At 40.4% G+C, this 20996-nt stretch overlaps 1 protein-coding gene across 2 annotated transcripts in view; it reads right to left on the bottom strand.

Annotated features, from left to right (window-relative positions):
• The window catches only part of SCD5 (stearoyl-CoA desaturase 5), a 163997-nt gene that overhangs the window by 39057 nt on the left and 103944 nt on the right, over window positions 1–20996 (bottom strand). For both annotated transcript variants that reach the window (XM_060147943.1, XM_060147941.1), the window contains one exon: window positions 14402–14607. In XM_060147943.1, coding sequence (XP_060003926.1) covers window positions 14402–14607 — 206 coding nt within the window. The remainder of the gene's footprint in view (window positions 1–14401; window positions 14608–20996) is intronic.

Below are 20996 nucleotides of genomic sequence, written 5' to 3'. Positions count from 1 at the left end.
AACGTAAAAAACACAAACACATGGAGGCTAAACAATACGTTACTAAATAACCAAGAGATCACTGAAGAAATCAAAAAGGAAATCAAAAAATACATAGAGACAAATGACAATGAAAACACGACGATCCAAAACCTATGGGATGCAGCAAAAGCAGTTCTAAGAGGGAAGTTTATAGCAATACAATCCTACTTCAAGAAACAACAAACATCTCAAATAAACAATCTAAACTTACACCTAAAGGAACTAGGGAAAGAAGAACAAACAAAACCCAAAGTTAGCAGAAGGAAAGAAATCATAATGATCAGAGCAGAAATAAATGAAATAGAAACAAAGAAAACAATAGCAAAGGTCAATAAAACTAAAAGCTGGTTCTTTGAGAAGACAAACAAAATTGATAAACCATTAGCCAGACTCATCAGGAAAAAGAGGGAGAAGACTCAAATCAATAAAATTAGAAATGAAAAAGGAGAAGTTACAACAGACACCGCAGAAATACAAAGGATCCCAAGAGACTACTACAAGCAACTCTATGCCAGTAAAATGGAAAACCTGGAAGAAATGGACACATTCTTAGAAAGGTATAACCTTCCAAGAGTGAACCAGGAAGAAATAGAAAATATGAACAGAAGAATCACAAGTAATGAAATTGAAAATTTGTTTAATAATCTTCCAACAAACAAAAGTCCAGGACCAGATGGCTTCACAGGGGAATTCTATCAAACATTTAGAGAAGAGCTAACACTCATCCTTCTCCAACTCTTCCAAAAAATTTCAGAGGAAGGAACACTCCCAAACTCATTTTATGAGGCCACCATCACCCTGATACCAAAACCAGACAAAGGTACTACAAAAAAAGAAAATTACAGACCGATATCACTGATGAATATAGATGCAAAATCCTCAGCAAAATACTAGCAAACAGAATCCAGCAACACATAAAAAGGATCATACACCATGATCAAGTGGGATTTATCCCAGGGATGCAAGGATTCTTCAATATACGCAAATCAATCAATGTGATACACCATATTAACAAATTGAAGAATAAAGACCATATGATCATCGCAATAGATGCAGAAAAACGTTTTGACAAAATTCAACACCCATTTATGATAAAAACTCTACAGGAAGTGGGCATAGAGGGAACCTATGTCAACATAATAAAGGCCATATACGACAAACCCACAGCAAATATCATTCTCAATGGTGAAAAACTGAAAGCATTTACTCTAAGATCAGGAACAAGACAAGGATGTCAACTCTTGCCACTATTATCCAACATAGTTTTGGAAGTCCTAGCCATGGCAATCAGAGAAGAAAAAGAAATAAAAGAATACAAATTGGAAAAGAAGAAGTAAAACTGTCACTGTTTGCAGATGACATGATACTATACATACAGAATCCTAAAGATGCCACCAGAAAACTACTAGAGCTAATCAATGAATTTGGTAAAGTTGCAGGATAGAAAATTAATGCACAGAAATCTCTTACATTCCTATACATTAATGATGAAAAATCTGAAAGAGAAATTAAGGAAACACTCCCATTTACCATTGCAACAAAAAGAATAAAATACCTAGGAATAAACCTACCTAGGGAGACAAAAGACCTGTATGCAGAAAACTGTAAGACACTGATGAAAGAAATTAAAGATGATACCAACAGATGGAGAGATATACCATGCTCTTGGATTGGAAGAATCAACATTGTGAAAATGACTATACTACCTAAAGCAATCTACAGATTCAATGCAATCCCTATCAAATTACCAATGGCATTTTTGCAGAACTAGGACAAAAATCTTAAAATTTGTATGGAGACACAAAAGACCCCGAATAGCCAAAGCAGTCTTAAGGGGAAAATACGGAGCTGGAGGAATCAGACTCCCTGACTTCAGACTATACTACAAAGCTACAGTAATCAAGACAATATGGTACTGGCACAAAAACAGAAACATAGATCAATGGAACAGGATAGAAAGACCAGAGATAAACCCACGCACCTGTGGTCAACTAATCTATGACAAAGGAGGCAAAGATATACAATGGAGAAAAGACAGTCTCTTCAGTAAGTGGTGCTGAGAAAACTGGACAGCTACATGTAAAAGAATGAAATTAGAACACTCCCTAACACCATACACAAAAATAAATTCAAAATGGATTAGAGACCTAAATGTAAAACCAGACACTATAAAACTCTTAGAGGAAAGCATAGGAAGAACACTCTTTGACATAAATCACAGCAAGATCTTTTTTGATCCACCTCCTACAGTAATGGAAATAAAAACAAAAATAAACAAATGGGACCTAATGAAACTTCAAAGCTTTTGCCCAGCAAAGGAAACCATAAACAAGACGAAAAGACAACCCTCAGAATGGGAGAAAATATTTGCAAATGAATCAACGGACAAAGGATTAATCTCCATAATATATAAACAGCTCATGCAGCGCAATATTAAAAAAGTAAACAACCCAATGCAAAAATGGGCAGAAGACATAAATAGACATTTTTCCAAAGAAGACATACAGATGGACAAGAAGCACATGAAAATCTGCTTAACATCACTAATTATTAGAGAAATGCAAATCAAAACTACAGTGAGGTATCACCTCGCACTAGTTAGAATGGGCATCATCAGAAAATCTACAAACAACAAATGCTGGAGAGGGTGTGGAGAAAAGCGAACTTTCTTGCACTGTTGGTGGGAATATAAATTGATACAGCCACTATGGAAACCAGTATGGAGGTTCCTTAAAAAGCTAAAAGTAGAATTACCATATGATCCAGCAATCCCACTACTGGGCATATACCTGGAGAAAACCATAACTCAAAAAGACACATGCACCCCAATGTTCATTGCAGCACTATTTACAATTGCCAGAACATGGAAGCAACCTAAATGCCCATCGACAGATGAATGGATAAAGAAGATGTGGTACATATATACAATGGAATATTACTCAGTTATAAAAAAGGACAAAATTGGGTCATTTGTAGAGACTTGGGTGGGTCTAGATACTGTCACACAGAGTGAAGTAAGTCAGAAAGAGAAAAACAAATATCGTATATTAACACTTTTATATGGAACCTAGAAAAATGGTACCGATGAACCAGTTTTCAGGGCAGAAATAGAGACACAGATGTAGAGAGCAAACGTATGGACACCAGTGAGGGAAAGTGGCGGGGGTGGGTGGTGGTAGTGTGATGAGTGGGGGATTGGGATTGACATATATACGCTAATATGTATAAAATGGATAAGTAATAAGAACCTGCTGCATAAAAAAATAAATTAAATAAAATTCTAAAATTAAAAAACAACAACAACAACAACAAACAAACCTCAGAGTCAAAGTGCTGAAAACCAAAGATAAAGAAAAAAATCTTGAACGTAGTGAGAAAAAACAATACATGCAGAGGAATAATGCTAAGAATCCCAGCAGACTCCTCAGATCCTATGCAAGGCAAGATTGACATCTTATCATTCTGAAAGAAAAACACTGCTAATCCAGAATTTTATGTCCAGTAAAAATACCTTTCAAAGATGAAGATAAAATAAAGACCTTTAGACAAACAAAAGTTGAGAATTTATTGCCAAGAAACCTGTGCTACAAGAAATGGTAAAGGAAGTTCTTCAGGCAGGATGATATCAAATGGAAATTAGGATACGCGCACACACACACACACACACACACACACACACACACACACATACATAATAAAGAGGCTGGAAAGGAAATAATTAAGGTAAATATTAAATATGTTTTTTCTTATTTTAATAGTATATAGAGTATGAATATATTTTTGTAGAAAGAAAACATAGCATGATTCATTTTAAAAAGTTTAGAAGGTTATACATCAAAAATTTAACTAATTTTCAAGAGCTCAGAGATTAGAGAAATTTTGTAAGGTAATTGTTAGAAAAAATAATAACTAGAAAATGAATTTTCTGTTATGAAAAACTTTTTCCACATTTTTTGCTCTATTATATGGTAAAGAAGAGACAAAGAAAAGGCAAAAGGAGTCTTCTTCTCTGATGCATAAGCCAATTGTAATAGATCTAACTTTTTAGAGAATAGATAAGGATTAAACAGAAGTTTCTTATAAGGGTTGTTGTCTACTGGCTGAAGCTTTGGGGCTGGAACCTTATACATGACTTGAAGAACTGTTTATTCCGAGAAAATATTAAAACACTATTCTCTACGTGGTCTAGAAAGAGAGCCAGGAATTGATAATGTCTAAATATTAGTGAGACTGATATCTACTTGCACCAAAATGTCTTTCATTTTGTCAAACTAATCTTTCAAATGTCATTCGAATCTTGCTTTGACTTCTATGTAATTATTTAAAATTTACATGAAAACTAGCTAAGATTTCTTCTCAGTTTTGGTAGTAAAATAATATTTTACTAGGGAAAGAATAATTTAGTGCAAACACATACTATTTTTTTTGACTTGGTTAATCAAGGCCATGCGGAGCCAGAATCTTTAGAATTCAAGTCCAGAATCCAGGTACCATCATCTACATGACAGAGTTATTGAAAGGATCAGAGAGAACGTGTGTAAAGACATAATATAAGTACATAGTGGGCAGTTAATAAATGGCAGCTATTATTGGCTACTGAAGTGACTCGAAGATACATGAAGATGCCTTTATTGCCATCAACAATGAAGCCAAGATAACACTTTACAAACAGCAGTTCAAGAATTCATTGACACCTATTGATTAATATGTCTAACATGCTCGTGTTTGAAGTATTCAGATTCCAGATATTTAAGAAACTGTCTCCTCATCTTGCCAGGGGAATTTCTCACATAGAAATGGATGGTCAATGTGGGGAAAGAAAAATGATACTAATGAAGTTGATGTATTTTCTGTCTCTCTCTCTCTCTCTCTCTCTCTCTCTCTCTCTCTCTCTCTCTCTCTCTCTCTCACACACACACACACACACACACACACACACACATACACAGAGGCAACTTCTCCTGAAGTCCTATTAGGAAAAGTACCTCTTACAGAGGCAAACAAATGACATTTTGACTTGGAAATTTTTAAAAAGTCAAGATGAGTTCTTGAATTATGTGCCATACTGGTTTCTCCCTTGCCCAAGTTTTTAGCCACTAAAATAGGGAAATTCTGGTATTGGTGCTGCCACCTCAATATTGAATCATCTCTGTCCTATATCCCAGAGTATCATTCAGCTGTTTGGTTACAGCAGTCTCCTTGAAAAGGCCAAATTTTAGCTTGGAATATTTTACCTCTTCCGTTGACTTTTAACAAAAGGGATCTAATTGAACACAGCTCACATCTATTCCGTTGATTTTTATCAAGTCCTTGGACCTCAGAAATTTAGAGCTTTAACTCCTGTCAACTACAGCTGGATGCAGAGAAAATTATTCAAAGAAAAAATTATTTCATTCTCAAAATTTTTAGAGCCAGGATAAGATGTGACAGTTTTAAGGTGAGGACAGAAGATTCCAGGGCTCAAGCTGTTAACCAAGCGTAGGCTATCCCTCACAAATAAAAGAGAAGATTCAAGGAGAAGGAATGTTTACATATACAATGAATGTATGAAAAGAATAAACCAGAGCAAGATGATGGAGTGAGGGAGAATACAAGAGGAAAAAGAACACTCATCTCCCCATCAAGAAAACGCCTAAGCAATAGGCTGAATGGTTTTTGTTCTCTCAAGAAGCTGAGGGAGAGGAAGACATGGAGAACATCAAGGCTTGGAAAATACTGTATGACAGATGAGGGAAAATGTCCTCGTGCAGAGAAGGGTACAGGGAGGAACAAAGCACTCTGGCAGGTAAACAGACAAAGACAGCAGAGACAAGAGGCAAATCAACAAGAGGAAGTGAACCAAAAACAGCTTCATGGGACAGGGACTGAATAACAGGACAGATGGAACAGGGAGCAGGAAAGCCATCCAGGAGAGACAGAACCAGTCAGGCTGGGGCAGATGCCTGGCGAGGCTTCCTCTCTCACATTCCCAAACCCAAATGGGGGCTCTAGAGAGAAAGAGAAAGCACCATCCAGAATCTGGTTCTCTTGTTCATTGTTCCATCCCCAGCACCTAGAGCCTGGTATGTAGTGGATGCTCAAAACACAGTTGTTGAATTAAAAGTGATACATGCAGGGCTTCCCTGGTGGCACAGAGGTTGAGACTCCACCTGCGAATGCAGGGGAAACAGGTTCGTGCCCCGGTCCGGGAAGATCCCACATGCCGCGAAGCGGCTGGGCCCGTGAGCCATGGCCGCTGAGCCTGCACGTCTGGAGCCTGTGCTGCACAGCGGGAGAGGCCACAACAGTGAGAGGCCCGTGTACCGCCAAAAAAAAAAAAAAAGTGATACATGCAGGAAAGGAAAGAAAGCTGGATGCCCTGAGAAACGCCATGCACCTCATGGCTTCCATTATTGAGGTGTGAGTGGGCAGAGAGGATGCCAAAGAGCTGGGCTCTACGTACAGCATGGCTGAGTGATGCTCACCCTGAGGACAGTTTGGTTCAGCTGTTGCAGGACCATCAAGGACCCAAGCGAAACAGGAAGTGGTCAAACCAAGAGTAACTGATGAGCAAGGCAGTTGGCAGAGGGTGTTTGTGCTTGAAAGGCCCCACCTCCATGTCTGTCCCCAAATCTCCTCCACATGTCTAGATGTTTGAACGTCTCATTATCCAGAACCTCTCCTTTGGAGGTTATTTCTATAGAGTTTTCCACGAGATACAATTAGCCAACCAATGTGTTCAGCCATTCAAAGTCACCAAATTCTAGACAAGAATTGTTGTATTAACCTAGCAACAGTTAGGGTAGGGCCCCAAGGCAAATTAACTCAGAGTAGGGAGAGACTCCCCAAGACCCAACATGGAACCTGGATCAAAGAGCAATGGATTTGGTCAACAGAGATGGAGTCAGGTTGGTTGTAAGTCCCCAGATGACTCATCCCATCCCCCTAAGAGATCCCCCAAGTGGGAGATGAAGCCGCGAGGGTAGGGAAGTGAAGATGAGTCAGTTGTAGATTTGTCTGGATGCTCTATCCTGGCTATGTGATCGTCCCCAACAGAGAAATACACTTAGGGTTTACACAGACAGGACTGACACAAAGTCATAAGGAGGAAGGTATCACTGAGAGATTTGGTGCTTGTCCTTGAAAATGGAGGAAAAAAAAGACAAATGATAACAGATCAGGTGACAAATTGAAGTGAAATCAGCCTCAAAAAGATTCTAGCCATTCAAGTGCCTTTCTTCCTGAAATGACAAGATTTACACATTTTCATCTCTTCCAAGGGCACCAAAACAAGTGCTTCACTCTTCTGTATCATTCCATCCATTTTCTCTTAGCTTATCCCATCACCATGGTGATGAGGCAAGGACTTTATTTTCCTCTGTCTGGACTACACCGGCATCCTTGTCAGTTACTTCAAAAATGCACGTGTCTGCATGTTACTTCTAGAGGAATTTCTCATCTAAGATGGGAATCAATGGGATAAGCAAAGCATTAGGAGAAACAGCCTCTGGACTCTATCCACATTCTGCCATCTCAGAAAAATTATTTGAGATTCCAGTTTCTGCTCACTAAATGGAGACAGAAAGGCTACTCACTTGCTTAATAACAAAATGTTATAAGACTGAGTAACTTGTGACGGCCAATCATTTTGCTTAAGGCAGAACAATTAAATAACTATGGCAGAGACTAACTGCTTACTCCATATCAACTCACCCTTTTTTCCATAGAAACAAAACCAGGATTTTATTCAGGGGTGCAATACATCATCCAAGAGACTGCATCCTAATTTCCCTTGAGTGCAAATACAGTTAGGTGGATCAGCTGTGAGTGTCTTCTGGGAAAGCTCCTGATAGGAAACTGACTCAATTGAGCAGTGTTAACCCCACCCCACCTCCCACCTTCCTTTTGCATGGAGCTCTAGGGGTAACCTTGGACCTCAGAATGAAAGACTGAAAGTCACATGCTAAGGATGGTGGAGCAGAAAGATAAAAGAGGATAGCCTCATCCACCAGAGGGCAGACAGCAGAATCAAGAAGAACTACAGTCCTGCAGCCTGTGGAACAAAAACCACATTCACAGAAAGACAGACAAGATGAAAAGGCAGAGGAATATGTACCAGATGAAGGAACAAGATAAAACCCCAGAAAAACAACTAAATGAAGTGGAGATAGACAACCTTCCAGAAAAAGAATTCAGAATAATGATAGTGAAGATGATCCAGGACCTCGGAAAAAGAATGGAGGCAAAGATTGAGAAGAGGCAAGAAATGTTTAACAAAGACCTAGAGGAAATACAGAAAAAACACATAGAAGAATTAAAGAACAAACAAACAGAGATGAACAATACAATAACTGAAATGAAAACTACACTAGAAGGAATCAATAGCAGAATAAATGAGGCAGAAGAATGGATAAGTGACCTGGAAAACAGAATGGTGGAATTGACTGCTGTGGAACAGAATAAAGAAAAAAGAAATGAAGACAGCCTAAGAGGCCTCTGGGACAACATTAAATGCAACAACATTTGCATTATAGGAGTCCCAGAAGGAGAAGAGAGAGAGAAAGGACCTGAGAAAATATTTGAAGAGATTATAGTTGAAAACCTCCCTAACATGGGAAAGAAAATAGCCACCCAAGTCCAGGAAGTGCAGAGAGTCCCATACAGGATAAACCCAAGGAGAAACACACCAAGACACATAGTAATCAAACTGACAAAAATTAAAGACAAAGAAAAATTATTGAAAGCAGCAAGGGAAAAACGGCAAATAACATACAAGGGAACTCCCATGAGGTTAACAGCTGATTTCTCAGCAGAAACTCTACAGGCCAGAAGGGAGCGGCATGATATAATTAAAGTGATGAAAGGGAAGAACCTACAACCAAGATTCCTCTACCCAGCAAGGATCTCATTCAGATTTGAGGGAGAAATCAAAAGCTTTACAGACAAGGAAAAGCTAAGAGAATTCAGCACCACCAAACCAGCACTACAACAAATGCTAAAGGAACTTCTCTAAGTGGGAAACACAAGAGAAGAAAAGCACCTACAAAAACAAACCCAAAACAATTAAGAAAATGGTCATAGGAACATACATATCGATAATTACCTTAAACGTGAATGGATTAAATGCTCCAACCAAAAGACACAGGCTTGCTGAATGGATACAAAAACAAGACCCATATATATGCTGTCTACAAGAGACCCACTTCAGACCTAGGGACACATACAGACTGAAAGTGAGGAGATGGAAAAAGATATTCCATGCAAATGGAAATCAAAAGAAAGCTGGAATAGCAATACTCATATCAGATAAAATAGACTTTAAAATAATGTTACAAGAAACAAGGAAGGACCCTACATAATGATCAAGGGATCAATCCAAGAAGAAGATATAACAATTACAAATATATATGCACCCAACATATGAGCACCTCAATACATAAGGCAACTGCTAACAGCTCTAAAAGAGGAAATCGACAGTAACACAATAATAGTGGGGGACTTTAACACCTCACTTACACTAATGGACAGATCATCCAGAATGAAAATAAATAAGGAAACAGAAGTTTTAAATGACACAAGAGACCAGATAGATTTAATTGATATTTATAGGACATTCCATCCAAAAACAGCAGATTGCACTTTCTTCTCAAGTGCGCGCGGAACATTCTCCAGGATAGATCACACCTTGGGTCACAAGTCAAGCCTCAGTAAATTTAAGAAAATTGAAATCATACCAGGCATCTTTTCTGACCACAATGCTATGAGATTAGAAATGAATTACAGGGAAAAAAACGTAAAAAACACAAACATATGGAAGCTAAACAATACGTTACTAAATAACCAAGAGATCACTGAAAATATCAAAGAGGAAATCAAAAAATACCTAGAGACAAATGACAATGAAAACATGATGATCCAAAACCTATGGGATGCAGCAAAAGCAATTCTAAGAGGGAAGTTTATAGCTATACAAGCCTACCTCAAGAAGCAAGAAAGTAAAAGAATCCGGTTCTCTACTGGCCCTGTGCTGCCATAACCTGGACCTCCATGATTCTTTTACATGTGAGAGAAACTAACTTCTATCTTGTTTAAGCCAAACACAATTCCCAACTGACAGACCCACTGTCAACCTTATAAGTAGGCCCTTCTAGGCTCACCCCCAACGTTTGCAGGGCCTAGCCCAAGAGCAGAGGTGGGAGCCCCTAGCTTGTAGCCCAATCCCTTCTCTTCCCAACCCAGCTCTGTCTGCTTTGTGTGGACATCCAAGCCCATGCTTCTAAGCTCATCCCCAGGCCAACACTGCCCCTCGGCCACTCTTCGGGTCTATGGGGCACACACTTCCCTCTAGGAGGACAGAGCCTGGGAAAAGGCTGCTGTAGGCTCTGAAAGTGAGCTCAGAGCCACTTGGGCAGGGAATTTTAGGATCCTAGGACCCTAAGGCACAGTCTAGAAGTGGGAGGAGGTTCCAGGTGGCATGCACCTTTGCCCTGTGATCTCTTCACCCTGCAGGGAGAAGCATGGCCCTTGAAGGCACAGGGGCCAGGGCAGGGACCCGAAATGCCACAGTCTAAATGTGATACCACTGGCTCCTCTCCCTCTCACCTCCTAATGCCTGCCTTTTCATCATTCACAACTTGACAATAGAGAGAAACCTGAAGTAGTCCAGTTAACTACTTGTAACAGCCTTGGTAAAGTTATCTTTTAGAGGAAAAGCCTGGAACTATAGCTTGAACTGTGCTGTTTCCCTGTTACCCTTAATGTTGCTATCTTCTCTCTTTTATGAGACTGTATCATGGAAAGCTGATCAAGCTTGGCTCTCAGGCAAGCTTGTCTTTGGTGAGCTGTCATTAGGATGGCCACGCACTGTGGATCAAGCAACTTCAATACTGGTGCTGGTGTTCTGACTGAAGGAGGAGTCTCCAGATCCTGGGTCCTTCTCATTTACACATCTGCCTGTTTGAGGAAACTCTCCAAGTGTTTACCTGGGTCTCTTTGTACAGACATTGCTCCCTAGGAGGGAGTGGAATCAGCAACAAACCCCGGCCACCAAAACTGGAACAGGGACTTTTGCCCTAGGAGGACTACAGAGAAACGGATGGGAATTGTGACCAGGAGAGGGACTCTCTAAGAGGTGCCACTGAAATGGCCCAGGACTGGGTCCCAAATGAACTGGGCACCTTTCTCTGTTTCTCAGGAAGCCCCCCACTCAGCCTAGGGTAGCAGGGACTGAGACCTGATATGACAGTGCCACTGCTGATAGGATCGACCACTCCAGCTCCCACCCCTATGTGCAAGGACTTATTCCTTAAGGAATTTATCTCCTCCACATGGTCTGACTGTCAGGACTGGTAACCTGGCTTTATGAACATGAAAAACGCCCAAATGGCCACAGTATCGTTGTGTATCTTGGAAGCTCTCTTCCTTTAGTTCAGTAATTCTAAGCCTCATTTTGGATTATGGATCTCCATGTTCTCTAGGCTGGATAATTACCAAAGGACACGAGTGTCCACCCACACTGCAGAGAACTGTTGTAGCTCCTTTCAGACAACGAGGCATAATCCAAAGGACATTGAGCAAATAATCTGAGATGTAGGTACTTGCTATAGACTGATGTTTGTGTCCCCTCCAGATTTGCATGTTGAAACCTAATCCTCAATGCAGTGAGGGCCTTTGAGAGGTGATTAGGTCATGAGGGTGGTGCCCTCATGAATAAGATTAGGGCCCTTATGAAAGAGAACCCAGAGAGTTCCCTTGCCCCTTCTGCCGTGTGAGGACAGAGCCAGAAAACAGCTATCTATGAACTAGGTAGAGAGCTCTCACCAGACACTGAATCTGCTGGTGCCTTGATCTTGGGCTTCCCAGCCTCCAAAACTGTGAGAAATAAATGTTTGTTGTGTAAGCCAGCTAGGCTATAGTATTTTTGTTAAAGCAGCCCAAACAGACTGACAGAACTTCTATCCCCAACTTTCTATTTAAATTTCGTTTATTAGTTTTTTCATAGGAAAAATGGAAGGCATGGGTTAACTGATTTGTAAGGTCCCTCCTAGCTCCAAAGTTCAATGGCTCTATATAGTTCTATGAAATGAGAGACATGATAAATATCCTCCTCCCCATCTATTCTACCCGATTATAGCACTCTTCTCTCTAAAGCATAATTGTCTGTAAGTTAATTTGTGGGTTCCCTGCTAGACTGCAAATTCTGGGGGAACTGAGACGAATCTTTAAGGTCATATCCTCAGCACTGATTTCTAGCAGGACCTCAATGATATATAAGAGATGATAATATGAGTGAGTGGTTTCTGATAGCTACAATCTCCTTTGGTTACTGGACTGGAAATGAAAGATGTTCTCAGATAACTATTCAAGGAACATGCCGAAATAGCCTTTGTTCTTCTGCCTGCATTTAGTAATAGTCTTTGGATGTAGGTACCATGAGTATACACCTAATGAATCAGATTACCATATTTTTTAAAGGGAAAAGATGAAAAAAAAACTTCCATTTTTTTGGTCAGAGAAACCATTTTTTTTGGTCAGAGACTATTATTCTCAGCTTGGTTCTCAGGAATAAAACAGAAGATCCTCTGCCTCTTCATCTGAGATCTTCAAATTAATCTAAGGTCTGATTGTCCCAAAGCATTACTAATTGTATAGCAACATCATTTATATCACAAAATTGGAAAAGACATACGTATCCCATCACAGAGTGATGGTTAAATAAACTATGACACTCAAACGGTGAACCCATGCAGCCTTTGATAATGGTGCTTACAAGATAATCTGAAGTTAAAAGTCAAGACATAAAATTACATAAGCAGTATGACTGCCATCATGTAAAATATGTCAAATATACACATAAAATATAGAAGGAGATACTACAGAATCTGAATCGTGGCTGTGTTTGTGTGTTTGGACTGTGCATGAGTTTCTTTCTACTTTTCTGAATTTTGCAGATTTTCCTCTTTTACTCTCATGGTGAAAAATCAAAATCAACAAATCATTTAATTGTAAATTGAAAACATCTACTATAAAATTTTGGCTATTGACACTGGTTGTGTCCACCTGAAAGAGCTGTATGGAGGAGCACAGAGAAGACCCTATGGTGAAGCCAACAGAAGCAGGGGGTGGAAAGACAGGGAATCCTCTGGAGTTGCCACTGCCTGTGGAATAAGAGACATTATGGATCTAAGCTCTTACTATATAAATGCCAGACATTTCTCATACATTTTTTTTCATTATGTCCTCATAAAAGCTGTAAGAGATAGGTACTACTCTTATTCCCATTTTACAGCTGGAACTGAGCCTTAGAGCGAGTGTGAGCCTTTGCAACCTGTCCCACCATCCACTGAGGGGAAAATGAGCACATTTCTCAGCCATACTTCCTCTCGTGCAAGGATCTCTTGTGTCAAAGGCACAGCCTCCATTTCCATTATTGGGAGATTCTGTTTGGAATGAGTCCTCAAATGACTCCTGCCTGTCAGTGGAGATGGTGTCCAGTGACCACTTGTTCACCATATTATCTCAAGGCTCTCACCAGAGTGTGATCCCAAAATTGTCCCTCTTTGCACAGAAATCCACTGCTTTGGGGCAACAAGCCCATTTATAAATGCTCTCATTGTGGCCAACTTTACAGATCCAGACCAACATGGATAGAGTCTAGGCCAGCTCCCTAGTTAAAACGTGAACCATGGTTGCCCTCCACTTGCCAGCACGATAACAGGCAAGCTTTCACCATGTGCTTGTTGAACATAGATCCACCCTGCAAATGCTGACGGACTGAATATGCTCAGCTGACACCATTAGTGCACACAAGCATTTTGAGGCTCTTTGTTACATGGTCACGTTTTCCCTGCACAGAAACCTACTGGTGTTACCATTTCCAAGGGTTGGGGGAGAGGAGGCCTCACTACAAGAGAATTCAGGGAGAACAGAGCAGGGGACCTGGCGGGAGTCCAGTCCTGTTGAAGTCAAGTGTGTCACTAAAATAAGCAAGTCCTCTCTTTCCTCCTCGCTACCCCAGGGAAACATGAATGAGCAAGCGAGGACAACTACAGAAACATTCCATGAAATCAGTAGTTCAGGTGGGTCTGAAGGAAATGACAAGTGGGCTTAAAGGAAATCCATTTCAAAATCAAGTTCAAATTCAAAACAAATGTGTGAACAAGGGAAAACGTAATGATCAAAAAGGAATGAATTTAAAAATATACATATATATAATAAAAAATATTTAAAAAATTAAAATAAATAAAAAGGAATGAATAAACAGACGGTAATCCTAACAAGAAGACCCAATCGTCAGGGTAAGTGCTATGCAGAGAACTGCTTGGGGATATTACTGCACCCCATTGTGCCCTGTCTCCAGGTCCTGTCGCTCAGGGACAATCGATGGTGTCCGTTCACTTACTTTCTCTGGAACCGGACCACAGGATCAGCCAGCAGGTCGGTGACGTCAAGCTTCCTCCCCTTCTCGATAACATCCCGATGCTTGCGGACAAACAGCCACCCGATATGGGAGAAGAAGAAGCCCCGGCGGGCGTTGTGGGGATCAGCGTCCGTCTCCGAGTACTTGTGGTGGACTCGGTGGTCCCTGGACCACTCGAAGATGTCGTTCTGCAGAGAGAATGCAGACCTGAGTGAAGGGCTAAAACACCCTTGCACCTTCCCCAAAGTTCCTCAGCCTCCCCTCCTCCCGCCCCACCCCCTCACCTCCTCACTGATTTATACTTGCTCCCACCCTCAACCGCAATCTCTCAACCTCAAGTTCAATCGCTGGGGGTTTGGTCTGGGGTGGTTTTCATCCAAACAAGAGTACATCCTCACTTAGTGAGGATCTTAGCTTGTCTTTGGAATGTGCCCACTGCAGGAGGTTCAGCCTTGTTGAGTGAACTAGTGGGGAAACCTGAAGAAAGTTCTGGTTACCGAAGTCTCCTGGGAGATCGTTCATGTCAAGAAGACAGACATCTGCCCTCAAGTTTTGGTGGTCAGAGGAGAGGTGTAACCTTGAGTATGGAAGGGGGTTAGTTCTTGGTCTGGCTCTCTCTGCCCTACCTCCCCCTCTTTGATGGAGTTCATGTCCAGCACACAGCAAAGAGGAAGTCAGTAAGTAAAAACGCAAAGAGGTACTTCACCAAATCTCTGCAAACTACCGAGGCACAAATAATATTGTTTGAGGACTGCTCTAACAGAGTGTCACAGAAAGGAGGGGAGGGGACTTAGGCTCCTTGTGGAATCTGGTGTACTTGGCCGAATCAACAACGTGGAGAAGCAGCAATGCCTGAGGGGCAGGGGGCACTCACTGGAATCCCAAGAGAGACTCTGGTGCCCAAGGAAGGAGAAGCATCAGAGTCCAGCAGACTCTGCCAAACCCACAGACAGGGTGGGGCTCAGGCACACATGGGGGACCAGCCTGTTGACCCTCTGGTGACGGGAGAGAGTGACAGGAGCTGGAGGTCCTGGGTGAGCTATCAGGGCAGCATTTCAGCTGACACTGTTAATGAAATCTTAGCTATAGCCATGGGCCAGTGAGACCTATAAACTTTCGATGTATACTCAGATTTGTTTTTATCTGATAATGCTTTCAAAGCTTTGAGACGACAAATTAGGTTGGGAAGTAGTGCTTTTGGTAGGAAAATTACAGTTGACCCTTGGACAGCACAGGTTTGAACTGTGCAGGTCCACTTACACACGGATATTTTTCAATAGTACTTCACGGTCTGAGGTTGGTTGAATCTGAGAATGTAAAGGAACTGCATATAGGAAAGGCCAATGATAAATTATAGATGGATTAACCCCCAAGTTATTCAAGGGCCAACTATAATCTGAAAATAAAAATAAATATATATAGTGTATAAGCTCTTTTTTTTAAAAAAAAAAGGTAATAATGTTTTATACCATACTATTCAGTACTTAGTCATGCTTTCATTAGGAATCTGCCATTTCACAGATATTGGCTTCTTCATGCTGATAAGAAGAGACAGAACTGTTTTATCCTCAAAGTTTTAACAGTTCTTTTAACCAAAAAATATTTCATGGAGTTTTTTGTCTCTCTGGCTCAACCAGTGCTGCTGGAAGGCAACTCAACCTTGTTCATTTTATAGCACCATTGTAAACTTTTAAAATTTGCTTAACCCTTGGGTAATGGGACAGAAAGAGGGAAGGTAGAAAGACCTTAAGAAGTATATGCTCAGCTTTGAATATAAAGAGGGAAAAATGTGCTTAGCAATCTGTGTAAGGTAAAAATTGTAGCCTGGCTTACTGCGATAAGAAAGAGGTCTTTAAATTTTACCAGTGTGTTGAAACACAGTGGTTGGAAAGAGTGAAAGCATTTATTATTTATAATCACAGAATCTGGAGTCTGGAAGGAATTTCAAATGTCAAGACCACTGCAGCCCAAGGAATAATTTATTACTTTTGCATCCAGTTTATTGCTTTTATTGCAAACCCAACTAAACATAGGAAGGAGGGGGAACACTCTGTCCCTAGTCCACAGATGGCAAAATTAAGGTTTAGAAGACATGTATTCAAGTTCATCTAGTAAGTCAAACCAATAACGGAACAAAGATGGTGCTCCTTCGGTTCTTAGTTCACACTCGTTTCCACAAGATATTTCCCTTATTCTTCAAGTTTAGGGGAGGGAGAGTCTTTTAAAGAGAAAACTCTAAGTGGAGAGTTCCAAAGGGCTAGAAACATTATTCTCATAAAATTAAGCATGATAGAACAACAAAAGAATGATGATGAAGACAAGATGGAACAGAGATATTTCTTTATTTTAATCCCCCTTACCTGAATGCCTTCCAGACAGAAGCTACTTTGACTGAAGCAGTGGAATGAAGCAAGGATTTGGGCCACATTCCAAATAATCGAGCATACAATCGAGCCAAAAATACTTTAAGATGTACTTTAAAAAATCTTTTTTTTTTAAAACTCTAAAGTTGAGTCCAGCGAAAAAGTGACTCAGAGAACAAGGTATAAGACAACAATAGGGCAGAAAGGAAGTAAGATTCACATGGTCATCTCTGGGCCCTCTTCTTCCTACTTACCTGCATTTTGCTTCTACCCTGAAGTGATTGGGTGTGGAAGCCAACCTGGGAAGAGCATTTGTGTTTGATAAGAAGTGTGTGTACCGAGGGTGTGTTTAGTACAGTCAATGTGTGAGGAAGGGAAAGCTGAGGGCCGACAAGAGATGGTGACCTTCCATCAACAAACTGACTTGTCAAGTGTGCATATTCCGTCTGTCCATGCTCTGCGTGCACATTTTAATAGGGCATGATGCTGGACTCAGCAGCAATTCCTGAAGCCTAAGTACGTACACTTTCTAACAAATCAATTAACAAATGATTCAACTTGCAACTTCGAGTTTGTACTTAATGGTCGGTTCTGGTAGATCACGGTCTTAATACCCCATTGCCTTCAATAGTGGACACTCACCCTGTGTTTATTGATCACTCCTGACAAAGAATTGTTGTGGTGAAGGGAGCTACATTAGTTCTAAGAGCGCTAGCTGTAACTGAGGCACAGGCAGGGGTGGGGTCAGGGGAACAGGAGAGGAAGAGGAAGACAGCCAATCAGGACAGCAGGTTTCATTACCCAAGAAGCCATACCACGTCCTTCTTTGTGCTGTCCAAGAGAAATACAATTGTGAGCCACATATGTGATTTAAATTTTCCTAGTAGCTACACTAAAAAAGTGAAAATAAACAAGTGAAAAATCAATTTTAATCATATATTTTTCCTTAACATACTACATCCAAAATATCACTCAATATATTATTAGCATAAAATCATTAATGATATATTTTATATGATATTTTTCTGTACCCATATTTCAAAACTGGGCTTGTATTTTACAATTCCAGCACCCCTCAACTTGGACCAACCACATGTCAAGTACTCAGTAGCCACATGTGGCTGGTGGCTACCATATTGGACAGGGCTAACCCATGGTTTGGACACTTTTCTATATGTGTTATACTTTTAAAGATTTTTTAAAATTCAATGTTGAGTATGGGTGGGGGGGAGAAATTGGCACAAACCATGTGAAGGGCAAATGTGCTGCATGTATTAAAAGCGCTAAAATTGTGCAATTCGTTTTCTGGAGTTTATCTTAAGGAAATAATCATAGCTGTGTGCAAATATTTAATCACAAGGATGCTCACTGAAGTGAAAACTTGGAAAAACCCTGAATTTCCACATAACAGGATTTGACTTTGTACCTTGTGATACATTAGTTAATTGAATACTCTGTGTGTGTGTGTGTGTGTGTGTGTGTGTGTGTGTGTGTGTGTGTGAAATATTAAGAAAAAGTCTTAGGGTTACCTTAGGGGAGGTAAGACTGGGAGGTAGGAGAAATACTTTTACATTTTATCCTATACTCAGAAATTTTTAACAAGAGCATCTGTTGGTTTTGTATTTAAAAACTCACAAAAAGGGATATTGTAGTACTGACATGGAGAGATGAGGTAGAAGGTAGTTAAGTGAAAGACAGTTTTCAAAATAAAAGATGCAGTAATGAATGCATTCTTAATAAAAATATGTATTTAAGCACAGAAAAATTTTAAAGTATAAGTCAACATGTTTACAGTTGTTCTCCGTAGGGAGTGGGGCAGTTGAGTGATTTTTAATTTTTTCTTTCAGTTTGTCTGTATTTTCTACGTTGTTATAATGATCAAGTTTTTCTTTTGTAATATGAGGGAAACATTATTTTAAAATTTCTATACTCCAGAATCAAAATAACCCAGCTTCTGCCATCAGCCCCAGGTTAGGAAAAACTATGAAGCCGTAATATTCATCTAGTAATCCAGTCAGTGATATATCTTTTTTTTCTCTCTTACCTTTTCTGCCTTCTTTTTTTTTTTAATTGGAGTATAATTGCTTTACAATGTTGTGTTGGTTTCTGCTGTACAGTGAAGTGAATCAGCTATATGTATACATATATCCCCTCCCTCTTGGGCCTCCCTCTCATCCTCCACCCCATCCCGCCCATCTAGGTCATCACAGAGCACCAAGCTGAGCTCCCTGGGCTATACCACAGGTTCCCACTAGCTATCTGTTTTACACATGATAGTGTATTTACGTCACCCTTCTCCTATCTTCGTTCTTATTAGCACTAACCAACCAATCACACCGCAACCAGGGTGACAGTGCCCTCACTTAAACCCATCCTTTGTGTTGTACCTCTATTACTTCCCTTTCCATCATAGATAATATCCCTAAATGGGATCCCTGCTGAGACTGTAGAAATTGAAATTGATCATGTGGTGATTTTTCTCCATAAGCACAGCCTTTGTGTATTCTCTGGGACTTGAGCAAAGGTAATCAATCTCAAAAGCTCCACTGAAGCAGATTTTGAAGCAACCCACTCTGTCAAAACTACTCTTCCCCAACTTCCTTTTATGTTCAGAATAAATTCTTGAATCAAGTCCTTTAAATGGCAGTAGGGGAAACTGTCTTTTAAGGCCCACGTAATTTGCTCTGGGTAGCAAGATGAAGGCCAAGTTAAACAGCATTTAGCTTGTCCCAGTCAACAGATCTGAAAGCAGAACCAGTGACTGGCTTTCCCCTAGCACAGCTGCAAACAGTTGCTTGCTTCTGACCAGACACCAGTGTGGTTGTTCTGTCCCCTAATTCAATTGTGTGGCTGCTTAAAATTCCAAAAGGGAAAGTTTACCAGGTGGCTTCAAAACATAGCCAAAGGGAATTCCACTTGTATTCATAATACATCTTTGTTTTCAGTCAGTAGTGAAAAAGAAACTAGGACCAACATGTTAGCTTCAATAGGCAAGTTTTAGAGTAGAACGTGTGTATATGCGTGTGTGTGTGCATGTTTGTGTGTGTGTGTCTTATGAGTAATGATGTGCTGTCTGAGAAAAAGGGTCGTTTTATCAAGGGGGTCAAAGAGGGAAAGATGCTGTGGCCTCCACTCTTTAGGGACCCTAAGGCTCATTTGAAATAGACTTTATCTCAGTCTCTGGGGTCTGAATTTAATCTCCCCCAGTTCAGATGCCAACACTGTACTATTCAAACAGTGAAGAACATTCGGTGCTTTCCCCACTGTTGATACTGGGTCAGTATTGATTTCCCTCCAGATAATACTGGCAATCTGTAAGAAGAGCCCAGAAAGTCCCCAAGAAAAGCCTGGCAGCAGTCTTCACCACCTGGCAAATTGCAGTTTCGAGAGAACAAGTCCCCACTTGCTGCCTAGTCCTCCTGTGCCACTCAGCCTGGGGAGGTTTTAGGAGCCAGGCAAATGTTGAAAAGCCAACTTTAACAGTTTAAAAAAGTGTTTGTTGACAAAACTTAAAGATTGCAAAGTAAAAAAGAAAAAAAAAGATTGCAAAGTAAGAAAGGGGGTCTCATATTTTCTTTTGTTACTCCAGTATTTATCTCTTACAACAAGAATGTATTTGAGTAAGACATATTTTTTATTTTTATTTAATTAATTAATTTTATTTTTGGCTGCGTCGGCTCTTCGTTGCTGCACGTGGGCTTTCTCTAGTGGCGAGCAGGGGCCACTCTTCGTTGAGGTGTGAAGGCTTCTCATTGCAGTGGCTTCTCTTGCTGCAGAGCATGGGCTCTAACAGCACAGGCTCCAGTAGTTGTGGCACACGGGCTCAGTAGTTATGGCGCATGGGCTTTTGTTGCCTTTGTTGCTCCAACAGAATAGTCTTCTAAAGCCTCCTGCCTCTAGTCCTTTCCCCTCCACAATACATTTGGTACACTGCAATCATACTCCCCATATTCATATGCCCCCCAAACGTATCATTCTCTTGCTTCTGATTTGACAACCTCTCTGTATTACTTTTCTCATTAAGCCTAAACATTTCTTCTTCTTAACAATCAAATAGCTTCAAATGGCATTAATATTCTTATCTTTCCCACTTTATTTATTCTTTAATTTGACAAATATGTACTGAATGTTGGTATGTGCTAGAAGATAAAGAAGGAACAAGACAACAAGGCTATGTCCTCAAACAGTTTATATTCTATGGAGGGGACAAACAT

The sequence above is a fragment of the Lagenorhynchus albirostris genome, chromosome 4 (genome assembly GCF_949774975.1).
Source record: "Lagenorhynchus albirostris chromosome 4, mLagAlb1.1, whole genome shotgun sequence".
In the NCBI taxonomy this organism is placed as follows: Eukaryota; Metazoa; Chordata; class Mammalia; order Artiodactyla; family Delphinidae; genus Lagenorhynchus; species Lagenorhynchus albirostris.
The sequence above is the reverse complement of the archived record's forward strand: the minus strand, read 5'-3'. Positions and strand labels throughout refer to the sequence as shown.